The sequence below is a fragment of the Cajanus cajan genome, chromosome 5 (genome assembly GCF_000230855.2).
Source record: "Cajanus cajan strain Asha chromosome 5, NIPB_CcT2T_4, whole genome shotgun sequence".
NCBI classification, from domain to species: Eukaryota; Viridiplantae; Streptophyta; class Magnoliopsida; order Fabales; family Fabaceae; genus Cajanus; species Cajanus cajan.
Genome location: NC_138521.1, coordinates 63141919 through 63162144, shown reverse-complemented (window position 1 = coordinate 63162144; position 20226 = coordinate 63141919). Strand labels below are relative to the sequence as shown.

Below are 20226 nucleotides of genomic sequence, written 5' to 3'. Positions count from 1 at the left end.
TAGACCTTTTATTTAATGTTTTTTCATATATTTTCTTTTAATAAATTATGTAGTGGCTTTCCTACTTTCACTTTTAGTTTTTATTGTCTCGTCCTAATTCTAATTGTGACACTTTCAAATTTTTATATTTTAACAATGTTTTTAACCAATAAAATGTAAGATGTGTGTATCTAAGATTAGTTTTGACCATGGCATGGTTATACCTATTCAAGTAAATTTAATCCAAAATATACACTGGAGTAAGTGTTTTTTTTCTTCTTAATGCTACTTTTAATCCAAAATGGAAGTCGTGTGGATAATGAAGTGTTAACCCACAATTTGGTCACTAGAAATAGCAAGTTGTTTATCTTCTACTCTTGAATGTATATTCTTGTACAATTTAGTCTCCTAAAATTTAAAAGATTAATTTATATATATATATATATATATATTTATTTATTTATTTAATTGATAAGTTTTTTTACTATTACTGCATAAATTTTGAATTTGTGTCTTCAAAAAAAAAAATTTGATATAAATATTTTTCATTAATATATAAAGTCATATTCTTTTATTATTTTCTTAGGACACGTTTGATACACAAAAATTATTTACTTTTCTAAGAATTTGACATCATGAATGTTTGTTTCCCACATTTGGTTTATTATTTAAAAAATAGCATTCCTATGAAATATTAATTTTCAAGAATAATTTTTGTATAAGTCTCTCATGAAATTATTCCATAGGAGAGATGAGAAACTAACTTCTTATCCACATAAAAATAAATTTTTAGAGAGTGTTTGATACACAATAATTTTTTTCATGGGAATCATAAATTCAAAAAATATGAGAATCTGTTTAATTGATTATAAATATTTATGGGAATATTTTTAAATGTTACTTAAAAATCATGAATTTTTATTACATTAAATAAACAAATAAAAGTAACGTAACAAATAAAAGACAAAAATAAATTTTTAAGTAGCATTTGATAGAAGAACGGGATAGAACGAAACAGAATGAAATGGGACAGAACAAGAATGTATTTATATTGTATATAACAACAAATTAAATAGCCACACAAATCAAATTTACTAAAAAAAAATACTAAATTACTTGTTGATATATATATATATATATATATATATAACAACGTTGATTTAATTTGAATGGATTCAACATTCTCTTTATTAGTAAACGATAGTAATTCAAATGATCAATAATTTATATGATGCAAATAGCAAAGTATAAAAATTCCAATCATACAAATAGCACAACAAAAGAAGAAAAAAATGTTTTGTTCTTATATGCAGTGAGAGCAACGAATAGTGCAAGGAGAAGGAAAAAAAGCAGCGAACAATACCAGACGAAAAAGGATTACGGCAATGATTTTATTTTTTAAGTTGGTGTGCGATGAAAGAATTATAAAGATAAGGGAGTGATAATTTTGTCATAAAAAATATTTAATAAAATATTCTGTTCCGATCCAGTTGATTCAACTATTTTAATCATGTGTCTCGTTCTGCTCTCCCTTTTAATTTCATCAAATAGGAAACATAGCTCATATGTCCCATTCTAACGTGTATTTCAAATGTTATCTTAGGATTTCATTTCTCTATGAGAATCATTTTGTAAGAAACTTATGCAAAATTTATTTCCAGAAAGAAAAGATTAAGATTCCTAAAAATTTATTTTTTAAATATTTATAATTAACTAAATAGATTTTCATAATTTTTAAAAATCATTATTTTAAACACACACAAAAAAAGCAACAATTACTAATATTTAAAAATATTCTAAATAATATTTATAATTAACTAAACAGATTTTCATGATTAATTTTTGAAAATCATGATTCTAAACATTAAAAAAAATGATAGCTAAACCCTAAACACTTTAGGAATATCACAGTTGAAAACTGTTTTTCACCACTAATGACTCACATTTCAACCCAAACATTCGAAACCAATATCAACAATCTATGAATTATCCATATTGAAATAGTATGAAATCAAATATATAATATATTAATTGTGTAAATGGAGATATGATTGGGGTCCTTAATTAAGTGCACCGTTCATCCCATTCAGAAAACATTTCATTAAACCTTGACCATAACTATTCCAAACCAACCACGAGAGGTAAGTGTGTCGTCTCCAAAGGTCATAATATAGTAGGTCAACTTTTCTTCCATAACATTCCCCCTCAATCCTCATGCTATGTCTCTCTTCCCATCCCCTTCTTCCTACCCATTAACATACCTTAGCCCTTAGCAACATCATAGAGAGTAAAAAGATAGTGATCATAGAATACAGCCATATATATTGATCACCAAATCAAGAAAAGTGACACAATAACCATGGCACTAACAACAACCAATTCATGGCTTGTATGCTCCGTAACCTCGCTCTTCCTTATCCTCCTCATCGCTTTCTTTGCACATAACCCAAAACACGTACCTATCATTTTACCTCCCATCAATCTTTTACCTGAAAATCTCAAAACTCTTCATGCGGCAAAGGAACAACATACTACTCCTCCCTTGTCACATGTTAATGCTACCATTCATATCATTAAACCCCGTCACGAAGTCGATAACCACGTCAAAGTGTGACTTAATTTTTTGTTTTTTGTTTTTCTATTCATATATATCATGGTATCAATATACATATATATTAATTTTTTTTTTATTGTGGTTACTGAATTAGTGAATTATGTTTCTATATATGTAGCAGCAGAAGAGGATTAATAATAGTTTACTGAGAATTGAAGAAGACTTGGCTGAAGCAAGAGAAGCTATTCGTAGAGCGATACGATGGAGGAACTTCACATCAGAGAAGGAAGAGATCTTTGTCCCCAGAGGGTGCGTGTACAGAAACGCTTATGCTTTTCATCAGTTAAGTAACTTTTAATTATATTACATAGATTTTGCTTTTTTTATACTTATTTTCTTTTCTCATGCTCATGCACGCCTTGCACACAAACACAGTTACCCGCCACAGATTGAGGAAATGATGAATCCTATATTCAAGGTGTTAAAATTGAGGTCTTCTGGAAAAATTAATCAATATACTCTAGCCTAGGTTTAACATATTAATTAACATATATTATATACCCTATTACTTATTGTTTTTTGCGTTAAAGTAGGGAGAAAGTAGAAATTAGTTGGATTTCATTTTGCGTTATTTTTTTACTTAATTAGATGTATGAGTAAAAATTTTCTTTTTTACTTAATATTGCAGTCTTTATAATAACATATCTATTTAAAATTTTATACAAATTATCGACAAATTAATTATTAGTTATCAACATTTTTTTTTACATAAAATTAAAAAATAAGGAATAATACTCAGAGACTACGGAGTAGAGCCAATGATTAGATGTCAATGTTTTTTATACGGCTTGTAAAATAAGAATAAATATGTTTTCTTAACGATAAATGATAATGCATACAGTAAAGTAATAACCCATAAACATATATATATGTAACAGAAAAGGTCAAATTTATTGGAAATAAGAGAGGTAAGAAAAACTTGTATATCGTAAAATAACATGGAATAATGAATTATGTAAAAGAAAAACTTGGACTAATGAATTAGAATGCATATATTTTGGTTTGAGTTGACTCCCTCCGTCAGTCTAGCAGATTTTCTTGATGACTTGAGGTTAATTCTTTTCCTTCTTTGAACTTTTCGGGCACGGTTGTTTTCCTTCAATCTCGCTATTTTTTCTTTTAATAACACACTTCATTTTTTCTTTATAAAACATCATAATTTTTTGTCCAAAAGGTTCGTTATCAGATCAACACATTTAATATGCAATTAGTCGCTAGTCTTCGCTGCCCACTATTTCTTCTTTTTCGAAGTTGACGGGGGCATAATTAAATTCCATTGTTGTTCCTTATTTTGGTCATTGTCAAAACCTTGACAGAACATTCTTAAACATGTGCAGAAGTTATATAGAGATGTCGAAGAGATTCAAAGTGTGGACTTACAAAGAAGGTGAACCACCCTTGGCGCATGAAGCGCCCATGAGTTCAATTTATGGCATCGAGGGACACTTAATAGCTGAAATCGAGAGCAGAGTAAGCCCATTTGCGGCCCGTCATCCAGATGAGGCCCATGTCTTAATGCTTCCCATAAGTGTGGCCCAAATAGTGCGATACCTGTACAATCCTCTCACCACCTACTCTCGTGATCAAATGATGAGAATCACCATTGATTATACCAACATTATAGCCCAACGGTACCCATACTGGAACAGGAGCCAAGGAGCAGATCATTTCCTAGCCTCTTGTCATGACTGGGTAACAATTGACACCATATACTTCAACAAACATGTGACTAAACAAAAACATAATTTATCAGTTCAGAACACCAAATTGTAGGTTTTAGGCTATGTTTATATAAACTTTTCCCTAAATATTTATAAAAGAGAAAATTTAATTTTTGGTTAAAAACTAAAATCAATTTATATACTTAACTTTCATAGATGTTTGCTTATTTAATTTCTTCAAACTAAGGTACATATTTAGAATTTGATTGAATAAATTTCTTTAGAAATACTACCTTAAAAAAAGGAAATAATTAATATAAGTTTTTCTATAATCTAAAATTGTAACTAACATATGTATAAATTTAAAATAATATTTTTTTTAAAAATAATAGGAGAAGTTTCTACAAATTAACTATTGCATAAGACAATCTTAATTTATATAGAAGCTTGTTTTATTTTATTTTTCTTGAAGTGCATCTTGAGAAATTTACCAAACAAACACTTGACATTTAACTTATGAGATAAATTCAATTAATTTTGTCTTCTTAGTTTATTCTCTTATAAGTACTTTAAAAAAAAACTAATTCTTAGAAATTGTGTTTTAATCTAACTTAAATATATAAAATCACTTGTAAGGTACGAATAGTCTCTCACGTATATATTCTCTGTTTACATTATCTCTGATCGATGTGAGATTTAAATTTTTTTTAATAATATTTCTTACGTCTAATACTATTGTGAATTGGTGTATAAATAAACCTTGTGTAGCCTTTTTTTTGTTGATCTAAGATATGTGGGATTTAAGTTTTTTTCAATATACTTTCTTATATCGAACACTTTATGTGACTCTTTTAGGAAATCTAACATAGTTTGCATATCATCTTAAAAAGTGGATTTAAATTTAATCTTATAAAATCAAATTGTAAAATGAGGATTGTCTCCACTTATATATACTTTTTGTTTTGTTTACATTATCTATGGTAGCTGTAAAAGTTGAATTTTTTCCCAATAAATTTCAGAAGAGTTATATTCTTTTCTTGATTTTTTTCCAATAAATTCAAACAGAATTCTATACTATTTGATTTTAGTAATAATGAAAAATATGAATTTATACATGTTTCTTTTGTTGTAGGCACCAGATATATCAAGAGAGAATTCAGGCAAAGAACTTTTCAAAAACTTAATAAGAGTGTTATGTAATGCCAACACATCTGAAGGGTTTAAGCCTGCAAAAGATGTTTCAATGCCTGAAATGAACTTACGAGGTTATAAATTAAGCTCACCAATTCCTAGCCAAGATCCTAATCATCGTTCTATACTTGCTTTTTTTGCTGGAGGGGCTCATGGAAGAATTAGGGAGATACTACTAGAACAATGGAAGGACAAAGATGAAGAAGTTCAAGTACATAAGTATCTTCCCAAAGGTTTTGACTATCATAGCCTCATGGGACAAAGCAAGTTTTGCTTGTGTCCAAGTGGCTATGAAGTGGCAAGTCCTAGAATTGTGGAATCTATCAACACAGGGTGTGTTCCAGTGATTATTTCAGATTATTATCAACTTCCCTTTAGTGATGTTCTTGATTGGAGAAAATTTTCGTTACATATTCCATCAAAAAGGATAGCTGAAATAAAGACAATACTAAAAAGTGTTCCACATGCCAAGTACTTGAAATTGCAAAAGAGAGTGATGCAAGTTCAAAAACATTTTTCGTTGAATCGACCGGCTAAGTCGTTTGATGCATTTCATATGATTCTTCATTCAATATGGCTTAGAAGACTTAATATCAAGCTACCTCAATGATATTTGATTATTTGTCATTTGATCATTCATTAGTATGCGTATAAATTAATGAGATGTGTATTGTACGAACTCTTAATTCCATCGATTTTGAAGTATTTCTCCCCTCTATTGATAAGGTCGACACTCCCATACCTTGTGGTCCCCCTCCTCTTCCCTTTTGGTTACAAAAAGGATTTTTAAAAAAATTAATCGCCTCACTTTTCAATAAACTTAGATCAGTACACCACTCTTTAAAGGGAAGAAAGAGTTTGTGAATATTATACCTCTTCCTTCTTGAGTTTGGAAGAATGAGGTCTAGTCTCTTACTTAATTGTAATTAAAGACCAAAATTTCATTATTTATAAACCCTTTTTTGAGCGTGCACCCTTAGGCGAATTGCGAAGTGAAGGACTTTGACTCTATGAAGTTCAACCTGCGAACAATTGACTCTTCTTATATTTTGTGAATGTACTATTAACTTGAGCGTTGTTACTTACTAACTTAAGTTGCGTGTTTTGTTATGTATGATTACAAATTTCTTCATTATTTATAATTTGACTTATCTACTTAAATTCAATACTTGCATGCTTCAAGTCCTTTCATCTAATTTATATTTTTTTTAAGAATTTTGAAATCATAATCAATACATTGAGAGTGATGATTTTTATAAAGATGATTTGTACGAAGCTAACAAACAAATATGTCTTTGTTTAGTTATTAGAGTCAACATAATAATAAAGGATTAGAGTAATATGAACATGATATTAAGTTTGAATTCTAATTTTATCATTGTCATTTCTTCATATAAAAAATGTTTTTTATCTTTTTTCTTTGTGAAATTTTAAGTTGGACGTAATGAATTTTAAAGAATATAATTCTCTTTTACCATGTCAAAGATATCTAAAATTTATAAATATGATATAATTCTGATTCTCAAAGATGATAATTTCGTCAAAAATAAAAATTACAATTTATGAAAAACTTATTTTAACTTTTATTTTTACATGCTCATAATAAATTATAATCTTAATATTGGTTAATATTTTTGTAGAGTTTTTTTTAAACAAAAGAAAACAAATATATTATGAAAAGAAACTTGTTAATATTTTATTTCTACACTTTATATATACAAAGGTATAATACAAAATTCTTATATTGACAACATTGTTAACTTAAAACAATAGTCATTACCTTAAAGATTTGAAACATAACTAATAATTTATCATAAAAAATAATTGATGATTTTCATAAAATAAAAAAAATGAAAATAGAGATAAGTTAATAAAAGAATAGGAAGGGGAGGAAAATGCAAAGACATTGATTGATTGGATCCATTTTGCATACCCTAAACCCTGCAATTCCTTTGAGCGCAGGTTGATGTAGCTTTTCCAAAGTGCTTCAGTTCGCAGAGAGAAAACACAACCTAAGCTTGAACCCATGGCCGAGGATCCACGCGCCTCCATTCCCTCCACCCACAACTCCGTCTGGGCCGATGTCTCCCCTCTCCTCCAAGCCGCGTGCCATGGTCCTCTTTTCTCTTCTCTTCACTTCATTCATTTTTTCAGTACTAAATTTACCACCATGCACTGCTTCCTTATCTTCATTCTTTTTACCCTAAAATTTGATCGCTTCATACTTAAGTACTCTTCAACAAATTAAACACTAGTGCCTAAGTAGCTCCTTCGTTTCTTATTTTTTGGCTTAACAAATTTGTGTTTTATAAACTAGGAAATTGAATAATATCAATGGGGTATCGTACCGTGGTTAATTCGAGGTGGTTTTGGAAGTAACATTTCTTGTTTCGCTTGGCAGATCTTCAAGAGGGAGAGCTTATTCATGGAGATAACTTCAATCTCTTTGCCGCCATGTCGGCGTTGGAGGTATTCTTTTTATATGATTTAAGCTGTATTCGTAAGAAAAAGAATCATATATTTTTCTTCTAGTAAATCAGTTTTGAATTTAGATAATGAGGTTATCTTACTGAGAAATGTTTAGAGGTATATGTAGGAGAACCTGTTTTTCTGTTTTGCATCTGTTTTGTGCGTCCTTAACTTGTACAAATTGCTTTTTATTGAGTATTTTTCAGATAATGGACCCGAAGATGGATTCTGGTATTGCTTGTACATACTACTCTCTTGATGAGGCCATTGAGGATGGTGTTGCTCCTGTTCCTATTAGTGCTGATAAAACTACCGATGTTCGATGTGTGATTGACATCATGGATCATCTACTAGCTTGTGAGGTACTTATACCATGTTGCCACTGCTTTACATGTGGTTGGTTACCTTGTATTGTATATAAGTAGAGCTAATCACCTATACACTGTTAATGTAAAGTTTTTTCACACTCGCAACCAATTATATATTTTAATTGTGCCATGTCACTCATATAAGTATAGTGTAGTTTTTGTACAATTATTTCCAAGGGGGCTGAAAGATATCTCTATCGCAAAACACATACGGAAACATCAATGTATGCATGTTCATTATTGTGAAGCTGAGAAGTTACAATCTTGACATGATGCTCTTTAGTCTTTATTTATTTATGCACAATAATTTATTCTCTATTTTATTGCCGAGTACATTCAAATCTATTCTTTGTTCCTCAAACACGCCTTTTACCCCCCTAAGAATTATTGTAAAACATTTATCCAATAAACATTAATTTTAGTTTAATAGAAAATTAGAATTTGAATAAACACAATATTAGTGATACACAAATAGAGACAGTTATAACATTCGTTTGTGTTCAATAGTTTTCTCTGTTCTACACAAATCTTCATTATGTATTTTCCTTCACTTTATTGTAGTTGTCATTTGACATTGCAGGCAACATGGCACAAGGGTCATTCATTGGCACAAACTGTCTATTCTTGCCTCTATCTCCTACGACTTGAAAGGACATCATCACATGCCCTGTTGCACTCTTACTGTAAAATCATATGTGCAACGTGCAAAGCTGTTCTTTCAGTTGTATCAGAAGCTCGAACACATGAAGTAAAGTATTCCAACAGCTCTTTAATAATCTCTATTATATACAAACATTTTTTCAGCATTGTAATCGTTATCTTTCTGAAATTTTTAATTCTTCTGTTTGATGAAATAAATAATGTTTTTTCTTCTTTTGGAAGAATGTGATTATTTGGTGTCTTGTTTCCATTCATCAAATTACTTTAGGAAGAAAAATATGGAATAGAATGTTAAGACTTGTGATTCTCTATGTTTAATATTTATTTATTTATGTGGATCTTACTTTATGGATTAAACCTAGTGGTAATTATATGAACATGAAGATTACAATTTTGCATTGAGCCATTGTCTTGCAGCCTTCCTCTAAATGGGTGCATATAGATATTTGTTCCTAGTTGTTTGATTTCCTAACACATGCTCTACATATATATACTTTTTATAAGCAGTACATTTCTATGAACATATGACCATATTTGTTTGTCCTATTTTGAGATCGTATTCTTGCAGTATTTTTCTTTTTTCTATTAAAAAAATAGTCATATTTATTCATGTCAGGAAGAGGATCTATTTACCATGGCATATGGCCTTCCTTTGAGTGGAGATGGGGATGAAAAGTTTTTAACAATGCTAAATGCTGTTGAAGAAACAATATCTCGCCAATTGCGTGCTTGTAAGGCTTCATCATCAAAAAGAAGATTGTCAGAAGGTAATTGCTTGTAGAAAATTAAAACTTAACTTTTGTTTTGTTGGTCAGGGCTCATCATAGTCAATTGTCACATGGTTCACAAATAATTTTGTAGAAAGGGAATGAGGGTGCCACTTGGTAATACTGTTCTAGAAGAAAAAATTAGACCTCAAAATTAATAACCTTGGAAGAGTGTTAATATTCTTGGTTTGAAATGTTCTAAGCATCTGTTATGTCTGTCTTCATGCCATCCTTGAATAATTTTATTTCTTTCATCTTCTTTTTGTACCATCCAATATATTTTAGACATAAGCATCATTTAAATGTTTGATCATTTTTTTTACGTTTCTCTTATAAAATTGTTTTGCTGTGCGTACACTGGTGAAGTCAGAGAACATAGAAATAAAAATAAGAAATTCGGAGTTCAATGGCATAAGCAATTATGATTTTCATTTATTGCTCATAATACCCAAATGCTATGAGAGTCTCTAAGCTTCATAATGTCAAACTCAAAATCTTCCTGCCTTTTCCCCCAATCACAAAAGGGGTGCAGCATATATTTTAATTTAGTCGAGTTATTTGGTTGCAGATATTGAGCCGCTTCAAAATAATCCTGATCTGGAAGAAGGCTACTGCAAAGCACTGTTGTGTCGATTACGTTTTCGTAAGGTTTTATCCTATGATTATTCTCTTCTAAGTTATGCCAAGCATGCAGAATTACACTCGCGCATAATTTATGCATTAGACACAAGTTGTGTCTATTTATAAATTAACAATTTTTATAATATATTTAATCAATCCACACATGTCAAAGATAGGATGAGAAACATCGTAAAATTATCATGCAACCTTTGAACTTTCTCTGATTAGCATAATTTAGGTTTGATAAAGGAAGTTGAGGATGTTCTATTCCTAATGCCCATATCTGCCATGGTACACATCTGGCTTTAAAACTTGGGTACACATACCTGGAACCTTCTGTATCCCTTACACCATCATTATTCCGGTCTCAATGGATTCATGGAGGTTCAAATGTGTGACCTCCAAACTACCCAAGCCCCTCCCAACTACCTAACCCTAGTTGCTTTCTGTGATGGGTACTTTTATTAGTTGTTTATTTAGTGCATTTGTGCTTCCTTCCTGTGACAATTCAGCTTTCATTGCAATTTCAATTTTTTCTTGTCAACCAAGCATGCTTTTTTGACTGAAATTTCATGACATGATTTTCTTTCAGCATTTTTATCATCTTTTGATGTCTATGAAACGACCCCAAGGAAGAGGTTTGGAGTTAGCAAGAAAACACATAGCATCATGCTTTTCAGAGATTGATTACATTCAAAAATCTTCAGAATTTCTTAGAGCTAATGCTCATGGAATGTCTGAGCAAAACATAGTTAATACAACTGCATCTGGTTGTCAAGCAATTGGCTTTGATGCTAGTTTAAACTGTAGATTGTCAGCCCCAACACCACCGCGGGCAATCAAAATTCTTTCTTGGGAAAAGGTAAGTGTTATAGGGTTACTTTTATTGCATTGAACTTAAATTCCATTGTTATAATGTTTCCAGTTTATCTCTTCCAGGCCCTTGAATATTTCAAGAAACTCCTTAAAGACCTAGATGTTATATGTTCCTACTCGTTGGACCCATCATTGGAAGCTGCTTTACTCTTTGTGGTTAAATTCCAGAAATCGCAACCTGATTTGGTTTCTAGAGCCCATCTTCAGGTTGATCTTAAGATGTCCTTGATTCTCATTCATTTGATGAATGTTTTCCTGTCTTTTGACTTGGTATATTCTGCTTAGACTAGCTATATAATTAATTAAATTAAATATTTTTCAATTAGATTTTTTTAATTGCTACCTCTTACAAGAAATAGCCGGGATGACTATGAGAAATATACTTTTTTTATTTTTATTTTTATGAACATTACCTAATTTAATATATTAAAGATTCAATTATATTTTTGGTCTTTTATCTTATTTTTTAGATTCACTTTGATTCTTTATCTTTTAAAATATTCATTTTGGTCCTTTATCTCCTAAATTTAAGTCAATTTAGTCCTTTTTTGACTGACTTAAGTCTTGAAACTTGTCTTAGAAGATTCAATTATACAAAAACTATTAAATGTAATTGAAGTTCAAACCAAAAGTGTTATAAACATGGTGAAAATAAAAAAATTTCAAAAAATCTAATGTCATATTATTTTCTAGTTGTTTATGAGATATATTTTTCACACGATTTTCATGTTTATAACACTTTTAGATTCAAATGTCAATTGTATTTCAAAAGTTGATTCAAAATGATGTCATAAAATTGAAAATGATCATTGTTTTAAAAGGATCAAATTGATTCTAATATAAAAAATAAAGGATCAAAATGAACATTTTAAAAGATAAAAGACCAAAATGAATTTAAAAAACAAGATACAGGATCAAAAGTATAACTTATATTAAAATTGTAAATTTGTTTTCTTCAATTATACCTTATATTGAGGAATCAGCCTCTTGAAAAGGCTGTCTACTATAGACCATGTCGGTCTGACCCTTCCAAGAACCTTGCCCACAGTGGGAGCCTTATAGCACCAGGTTGCCCCTTTTTTTTGTGATATTGTTTCCTGACAAGCATGTATTACTTGTAACCTGATGATTTAACCAGAACTATTATCCATATTACTTGTAGCCAATGAGTATTATAATATATAATTATATATTATCTGTTTTTACATTGTTGAACAGAATATTAAGGAGTTACCTCACTATAAACCTTAGATCTATCAGTCAAAATGTTAAAGGAACTATTATCCATGGCTAAGCACGCACCAGATTTCTTATAACACAAGAACCTGTTATGGGTTGTTAGAGTCTTAGAGACACAAAGTAACATGTGTTATGTCTTCATGCTTTGTATTGGAATTTTAATGCATGTCTTTGTCCTATTGGTCCATTGTATCAATATATCTTTGTCTGTAAAGGCATGTTAGATATGCACGAAAGTAGAATGTTACTTTCTACTATTGTTCTGAGATGGGTTCTCCATACTCAACCATTAGAACTTGTTTTCAGCTTCTGCTGGTCCAAGACGGGAAACTCTATGGCCGAGATCCTATATTTTCTATGATCACTAGAGCTGCTGGATTACCTGATGTCACAGAGAACCATGACATTCAGAAAAATGAATTTATGGTGCAACTAGGACAGGTAATGCACCTATAACCTTTTGGTATGGCATACTGTTAATGATGTACATGGCGTAACTCCTTTCACTTTTTTGTATGCGTTCCTGAATTTGTATAGACAAGCATGCTTTTAATGACGAGCATCATCTTTTTAGCTAAAGTTATCAAAGCTCAATCTCTGCCTTTAGTTTAATTTGCTTTAGTTTTTATAATTAACCTAGATTTTCTGACTCAAGGACAGTGTCATTTGAATATGAATTCTTTTCCCATAAGAAATGGTTGCACAACTCATGATTTGTTTAATTAGAAACTCTAGTATGCATAATCTGTACAAATATTGTGCATGCAGTTGGTGATGCATTTACTCAAAATTCTTTGTACAAATGCTGCATGGCAAAGGCGTAAGCTAGGGAAAATGTTACAAGACTGGCGTGTCAGCTATGTACAGGTGTGTTCTTTGCTTGTTTTCTGGAGTATTCTACAAACTTCCCCTCCTCCTTTTTCTTTCCTATGCTGCAAAATCTGGTTGAATATGTTTATTATGCCTTTAAATTTTAAGAGTTGCATTTTTTTCTTTCTAGTGAATCATATATAGTCTTAGTACAAAACACAGAAATGGATGGGGTTGAGGAAGGAATGCCAAAAGTCCCACTCAAATTTTTGCTACATTCAGTCACATAGAACATGTTTCATTAATTTCAATTAGATTTTACAAAGGTTTTAATGAATGCTTCTTAATTATTATCCTTCTTTTGTAAAGTGGCTAAAATGATAATTTGGGGGGAGGGTGCTTGGAATAGCATCATTTTGTATGCTTTTGAGTTACTAGTGTTTGTTTTTCCTCTTTAACAGCACAACACCCCCCCCTCCCAACCCCACAATCCTCTAAAAAGCATACCAAAAAAAGTAGAAAAAGTAAAGGGTTACAGTGGAAATTTGGTATATGGGAAGAGATCAAATGGTCAAGATATTCCAGCATTTGGTGTATGATTCAGCGTTATGGTTAATGCAAATACATATATTTTATGACTTCCTGGAAGTTCATTTTAAAGCTAATCTGTTAATTTAATCTTGCATTACTCTACAGCTGGAGATGGCTTTTAAAAGTGAGTTTGAAGAAGCCTCTAAAACAGCAAACAATAAGGTTTGTTGCTTGTTAGTTTACCTGTTGTCTGGTGCTCCTTAAAAAGTTATTTATCACATTCCTTTGAGAAATAATGTTAAACTCTCAAGGAAGTGAATTTTCTCGTGTTGCATTGCAGCACATATGCTTTTCATGGGCATAAATTGGTTGATTGTCTATTAGCTATTATAAACACTACCATTCATCAGCTAATTTATAAGATTGCTCTGTTCTAGCAGAAAATAGGTTTGAAAATATATCAACACATTCTCGCATGGGTAGAAGAGCAAACTTATTGGATAGCTTTTCGATTTCTCAATTTGGGATTTGACTTGGAACTCTACTCTGTCCATGATTATTGCATGGTCTACTGGTATATTTACGTTGTATTGATCAAGCTCGCAGAGAAGAAACATTTCCGGATAGTAATGAGCAGTGACTCTGGTATGTGGCAGTAATGCATTAAGAGTTTTTGTTGAGTGATTGATATATGTAACGGGGAATACTTTGCTTTATGTTTTGCCAAAAGTTTAAACTTTAATGACTCACAGTAGTATGCTTAAGAATCTGCATTTGATTGTTAGATGAAAAAGTAAGCTTATGCTGACTCTGACTTCGATATGTACCTGTGTACTGTTGACCAGCTAAGAAAAAGTCAAAGAAAAAAAGGGATTCTTTTAAGGATGGGGAGTTCTCAGCAGCTGTCTTGTTTCTTCAAAGCCAAATATATCTAGCTGAAGGGCTAAGCATGGTAATACTTCATATATTTTCTCAATAATGATTTCTTTCATTATTTCATCTAGAAATAATAGAAATTTGAGGCATTTGTGGCTTGAAATTTTTCTCCCAGATCTGTAGGTATCTAGAATTTAGTAGTCTGTATGTGAAAACTGAGAACCCTATTTTGCCAAATTGACATGGCCATATTGACTCCCTGTATATGGGTTAGAGTACCTCTTGTATTTGTATATGGGTTAGAGAACTCCTTGTACTCCTTTTTAATAAATCTCCTTTGCTTATCAAAAAAAAAAATAAAAAAAATTGACTCCCTGTATATGATAATTTACTTTATCTGTGTTTTTACTTTGTTATTTGATCCAATTTAGTGGACTTACATTCTGCAGCTATCCAATTATTTTTTTAGATGTTTGCTGCTTTGAGGAATGAGTGCAGAATTGTTCCACCGCAAGGGCCTTTCAATACAGAACACGAGGTAAGGTTTTCTGTTTTTCACCACATACAATTTTCAAATGTATTAAAAACGTTGTCTTTGGTAAAACTAAAATTTGGCATCGAGTTTTTTGTCTTAACAAATTAAGTGCCAAATTTTTTATATTTAATATAATAAGAGTACACTAATGGCTACCATTTCAATCTTGTAAGTCTTCTGTTTTTTTGATTTTTGGCCTGAATACTTGTAATCTTGTCGTGTTGATAAGAAAATAGTTTTGGATATACAAGTATCGATTTGTCAGAATTTAAAGAAAAAACCTTCAATAAATTATCTAAACTGCATTTAGAAGCTTTTTCTATGGTATCCTGGTACATTTTGTGAATTACTATAAGTTCCAGAGATATTTAGCAAACTGCATTTTGGTGATACTTAACAGTAATATGTATATGTATCTTGATACAAATTTGTGAATGGTTAACCCCCAATAAGTACATAGCTATGGGAACTATGGTAGTGTGTGCTTTATTGTGAATCAAGCTTTTCATTTGCAACTTAATTCATGCATTTTTTTTTTCTCCAGATATTCATTCAGCAATTCGAGCTTTTACAGAAAGCTTGCGTCCCTGATAACATCTCATATGTGACATTCAAGGAGTCAACTGCCCATGCTAACTTCTCTGTGAGTATTCTTTTCAAGACTACTAGTGTTGTTGCTTTTAGAGATAGGGTTTTTACTTGTTTGTTGTCCTTCAGACCCTAGCAACATTTGATTACTTCAAGGAAGCTCAGAAGATAGTAAAAGAGGTGAAAAGTGGTTTTTCCAATGACCCTGACACAATAGCTGAGCTGCGCAGAGTAGAGCAAGTAGCAGAGCGTAACAGCATTGTCTTGAATCTTTGCCGGGCAGGAACCCTTGACCCAAAGTTGAAGATTTCTTTTACATTCTGTCATCATCCTTTCTATGCTACTGCTATTGTGAAGAGATCTTGATTGTAGATTCAACCAATTTTGAAACATGTTATATAGGGCATTAGGAGCAAATGAGTTGTGGCATTAGCAGTTGTAACACTAGTATTGATTCAAACAATTTTTGTGGTTCATATATTAGATTGAAATTGTAATTTTTTTTTTCTGAAAAAGAAATAAAAAAAAATAGTTATGGTAGTCCTTTCAATTCCATGGCTGCACCCGAAAAGCTTAAAAGAGAAAACATTGTTTTTCAAGCATCTTGACACTTGAGCAACTTGTTTAAGCTGAAATGGCAATGCTTCTTGCTTTCCTCTTAGCATTTTGGAATTTTAACATCTACTTTCACGATCAAGGCAAAAGCAACTCCTAATAACTTTTGATTACCGTGTTAGCAACTCCTAATAATTTTTGATTACCGTGTTTTGAAGGCATGTTTTGAGCGTTTAACATGAAATCAATCAGTCTTATAAATATTTAGATATTTTTGGTGCCATTGTTCCATTATTAAAACATCAAATAATCGACGTTGTATGCAATATATAACTATCTCTATTTTTATTATTTTTTTAATCTTTTATTGTATACACACTTTAAGCATACACCTAAAAGTGTCTTGTAGACAATAACAGACACCCTTTTTTCTAAAATAATTTGAGGGTGACTTTCCATTCTATCACATTTGTTAAAATAAATAAGTAATAAAACTATACATTAGATATTCAGGGTTTACTCGAATTAAACTGCATCCAGCAGTAAAGAAGCTACAAAAGCAAAAGTAAAATAAAATAAAATAGTCAATCTTAATAATATATATTTTTTAATCTTAACAAATATCTGGAACACTCTTAGCATTTAACTTAAAAAAATAAGGAAAATACTGGAGTACAAGACGATACATAACATGGATTCTCCTGAAAAACGAAATTTTTTTGCCTTGGACATCTTCCAAATGACATGAGTGGTTCTAAAGGTTGTAGAATCTTTATTCTACCAAAGAATATAGTATGCGTTTACATAAAAGTTGAATTCAACTCAATTTGTTTTTATTTCAAAATAATAATCTTGTTTTTGTATTTTATTAGAAGATGAAAACATATTTTAATGCTTTAAAATAGATAATCAAGCATATTCGTAGTGATCTTTCAGCACAAGATTTTGGAGTAAACATCACATATTATATGTTTATTCTTTGGTGCACGTGGCTAGCTTATAAAATTAAAATTATCTATAACAATTATAATAAGGCTTTTGTTCTTTACTTTTGTTTAAATATTTGTATTCCTCAACTTATAATGGATTCACTCTTTCACTGTCGGTGTGGGCTGTGGACGCATGAACAACCGAATGCCTCATTGCATCCAACCCATATTAGTTGCACATTCCACCGACTCCACTCACTTGTATCTAACACTAAACATTCCTTAAATTAACTTTTAAATATGCTTTCTCGGATAAAAATAACTCGTTAAGAGATCAAATTTTACTAAAAATATTTTATTATATTTTTCAGTAAAAATTAGACGTCAATCAAATTAATATATATTTCACACAAATACTGTAATTATATATATATATATAAAATACCATTTTGCTGTTAATTCTGATTTTAAGAAAAAAGTTAACCCTAATTTTATAGCAAAGTTTTTTTTAGATTATATCACCATGCCTAAGTGTTAAGTGGTAACAGTTTTACCAAAAAAATAAAAATAAAAATAAAGAATAAGTGATGACAGTATGTAAATATTTTCGGTGTGAATTAATTCTTTTTTCTAGTAAAGATAAAACCTAAACAAGCAAAATTTCATTGGCATATTCTAACATAAATGATTACTATTAAGCAGATCGAAATTTTTGTACAAAGTTTTTATGTTATGAATTTCACTTTTATATATTAGAATAAAGATTTATATTCTCTCAATCAATTAAAAAGTATCTTGAATGAAAGTTTTGCAATAATGATTATAAAACAAACAATTTTATCCTAGATTAATAACAATCTTTGTTTCATGAACAGTGTGAACACTAGGATGCCCTGGATACCATCAGCCGCAATTCACCAAGAAGAAGCACAAATAAATATAACAAATAATTCTCTTAGTTACACCTTCCGTGGCCTTTGGAATAACGATAAAAGATAGAATATGTTTTCTTTTCTTGTCTGTGTCTCTTGTGGTGTTTTTTAATTGAAATTAAAGTTTTATTTCAGTAATTATGTAATAAAGATTTGTACTAAAGATAATACAAATGATCAAGTTAAAGTTTTAATTCTGTTTGAAAAATAACACAAAAAAATATATTTAAAGTATCTAAATTTTGTCCTTAAAATAATTGGCTTGGTTGTTGAATAAATTATTGATTTCACTAGCGAAGGTATAAAACTTTATCTTGTTTTAACATCAAAGCACAAGATAATAAAAATCGAACCTATATAATAATGTTATTTTATGCACATTGCTTTTAACATACAAAAACAAAAATTAAAGATGTTTACTGATAACTTGTAAGTGGTAAATTGGTAATGAGAGAAAAATGGTTCTAAAAATAACCACGTGCACATTCATTGCTGTCATAGTTGTCTGCTCTGTTTTGTATTAATTTAATTAAAAAGTTTCACGTGGTTTAGCATTATTGTGATGTTTATGAGATTGACATTAGTTGTTACGAATTTTTCTACAAATGAACATTTTTGTGGATATTTGTTAACAATTTAAAATAAAAAAATATTAAATAAAAATTATTTGTTTTAGTTTTTACTAAAGAAAATATTATACTTTATATATATATATATATATATATATATATATATTATTCCTTAATAAGTTTGTTTATAAAAATTTGTTTGCATTCTTAAGTTAACAAAGACCATTCTGTATGATTTAGCAATAGTAAATTATTTATAAAAAAAAAACTGGCTGAATACAAGAAAATGTTATTCACAAAGTCTCACAAATCATGTGTAATGTACACGGGCAGCCGAATAGTATAAAGTTAGACATGATTTTAAGTTTAAATTTTGTTATTGATATATTAATATGAAGAAAATATGTCATATATTAAGAGGAGAAAAAAAAAGCAAAAATAAAATTTAATAGATTATATATAATGGCAAGTTTATATATATATATATATATATATATATATATATATATATATATATATAGAGCATATCAAGTGAGAGAAAATTTATTATGAGAGATGAGAGGGTTAAAATATAATTCTTAGATTAATTTATTTTCACTTGATTAAATCTCAAATTTTCTCTTATTTAATTAATTTAAGAGTTATATTTTAACCCTCTCATTTCATAATAAATTTCTTCTCACTTGATATGTTCCCTATATATATATAAATAATATTTTTATGTAACTTAAATATATATATATATATATATATATATATATATATATAAAGAGTTTCATAAGATTATAATAGTATGTGTTTTAGGGAAAAAAATGAAAGGAGGGAGAAAAAAAATAAAGTGAAATAATTATTTTGATTGTTTGGTATAATCTTTTTCCCAATTGTTTAATTGTATAAAGTAAAAGAAATATCTATATTATATATATTAGTGGGAAAGAAATACTTTATGTCTTTATTATTTAAAAATTAAAAGAAGTGACTATTAATTAGTTAGAGATTTATGAACAGTGAACAAAATATAAATTAGTTATAAAAATAAAATTATTAAAATAATTTTGTATATAAAAGAGGTATTTTATATTTCTTAATTTTAAAAATAATAAGTAAAATAGATGTAAAAATTTTATATATAAAATGAAAATAAATTGAATAGATGATTATAACTTTATAAGTGATTATTAAAAAATTATAAATGAATTATTTCATTTATTTTTTCTTAATAAATCATAATATAATGGTCCATTAAATCTCACTTTAATTTTTCTATAAATCAACTCATTCATCACTTTATAAAAATAATACATATTATTAGTCTTAAAAAAATTTCAGTATCTCAAATGATAAAAGTAAAAGAATACTATAAATGTAACGACCCGACTGGTCACTACACACGGCTCAGCATGAGCATTAAAGTGTAACGACCTGACTGGTCACTACACACAGCACAGCACATCAG

General features: G+C 29.7%; 2 protein-coding genes across 6 annotated transcripts; both read left to right on the top strand.

The window, feature by feature from the left end:
- Positions 1-2108: 2108 nt before the first annotated feature.
- On the top strand, positions 2109-6471 carry LOC109816551 (putative glycosyltransferase At5g20260). Of its 4 annotated transcripts, none has more exons than XM_083075628.1 (4): positions 2109-2587; positions 2712-2842; positions 3931-4285; positions 5387-6471. In XM_083075628.1, exons 1-4 carry the CDS (start codon positions 2339-2341, stop codon positions 6053-6055), a joined length of 1404 nt encoding a protein of 467 aa, XP_082931754.1. In that variant the 5' UTR covers positions 2109-2338; the 3' UTR covers positions 6056-6471. The 4 variants fall into 4 exon arrangements, with proteins under 4 accessions (XP_082931754.1, XP_029130885.2, XP_029130884.2 ...); XM_029275052.2 differs by having other exon boundaries at positions 2111-2368; positions 2712-2875; positions 5387-6464; XM_029275051.2 differs by having other exon boundaries at positions 2111-2587; positions 2715-2875; positions 5387-6464.
- Positions 6472-7338: 867 nt separating this feature from the next.
- Positions 7339-16335, top strand: MAK10 (MAK10 homolog). Of its 2 annotated transcripts, XM_020381615.3 has the most exons (16): positions 7341-7559; positions 7847-7914; positions 8121-8276; positions 8863-9030; positions 9559-9709; positions 10278-10357; positions 10923-11192; positions 11270-11413; positions 12752-12886; positions 13214-13312; positions 13952-14008; positions 14227-14431; positions 14632-14738; positions 15132-15200; positions 15742-15840; positions 15915-16335. In XM_020381615.3, exons 1-16 carry the CDS (start codon positions 7472-7474, stop codon positions 16149-16151), a joined length of 2133 nt encoding a protein of 710 aa, XP_020237204.2. In that variant the 5' UTR covers positions 7341-7471; the 3' UTR covers positions 16152-16335. The 2 variants fall into 2 exon arrangements, 1 of the variants encoding a protein (XP_020237204.2); XR_014434187.1 differs by lacking the exon at positions 15915-16335 and having other exon boundaries at positions 7339-7559; positions 15112-15200.
- The last annotated feature ends 3891 nt before the right edge of the window (positions 16336-20226 follow it).

What these genes read in the sequence shown, in the direction of transcription:
- MAK10 (XM_020381615.3), top strand. Translation starts at nt 7,472, where the DNA reads ATGGCCGAGGATCCACGCGCCTCCATTCCCTCCACCCACAACTCCGTC. An exon ending in CCTCCAAGCCGCGTGCCATG is followed by an intron (nt 7,560 to 7,846) that starts GTCCTCTTTTCT and finishes TTCGCTTGGCAG; the next exon opens with ATCTTCAAGAGGGAGAGCTT. An exon ending in GGCGTGTCAGCTATGTACAG is followed by an intron (nt 13,313 to 13,951) that starts GTGTGTTCTTTG and finishes ATTACTCTACAG; the next exon opens with CTGGAGATGGCTTTTAAAAG.
- LOC109816551 (XM_020381604.3), top strand. Translation starts at nt 2,339, where the DNA reads ATGGCACTAACAACAACCAATTCATGGCTTGTATGCTCCGTAACCTCG. An exon ending in AAGTCGATAACCACGTCAAA is followed by an intron (nt 2,588 to 2,711) that starts GTGTGACTTAAT and finishes CTATATATGTAG; the next exon opens with CAGCAGAAGAGGATTAATAA. An exon ending in AACGCTTATGCTTTTCATCA is followed by an intron (nt 2,876 to 3,930) that starts GTTAAGTAACTT and finishes AAACATGTGCAG; the next exon opens with AAGTTATATAGAGATGTCGA.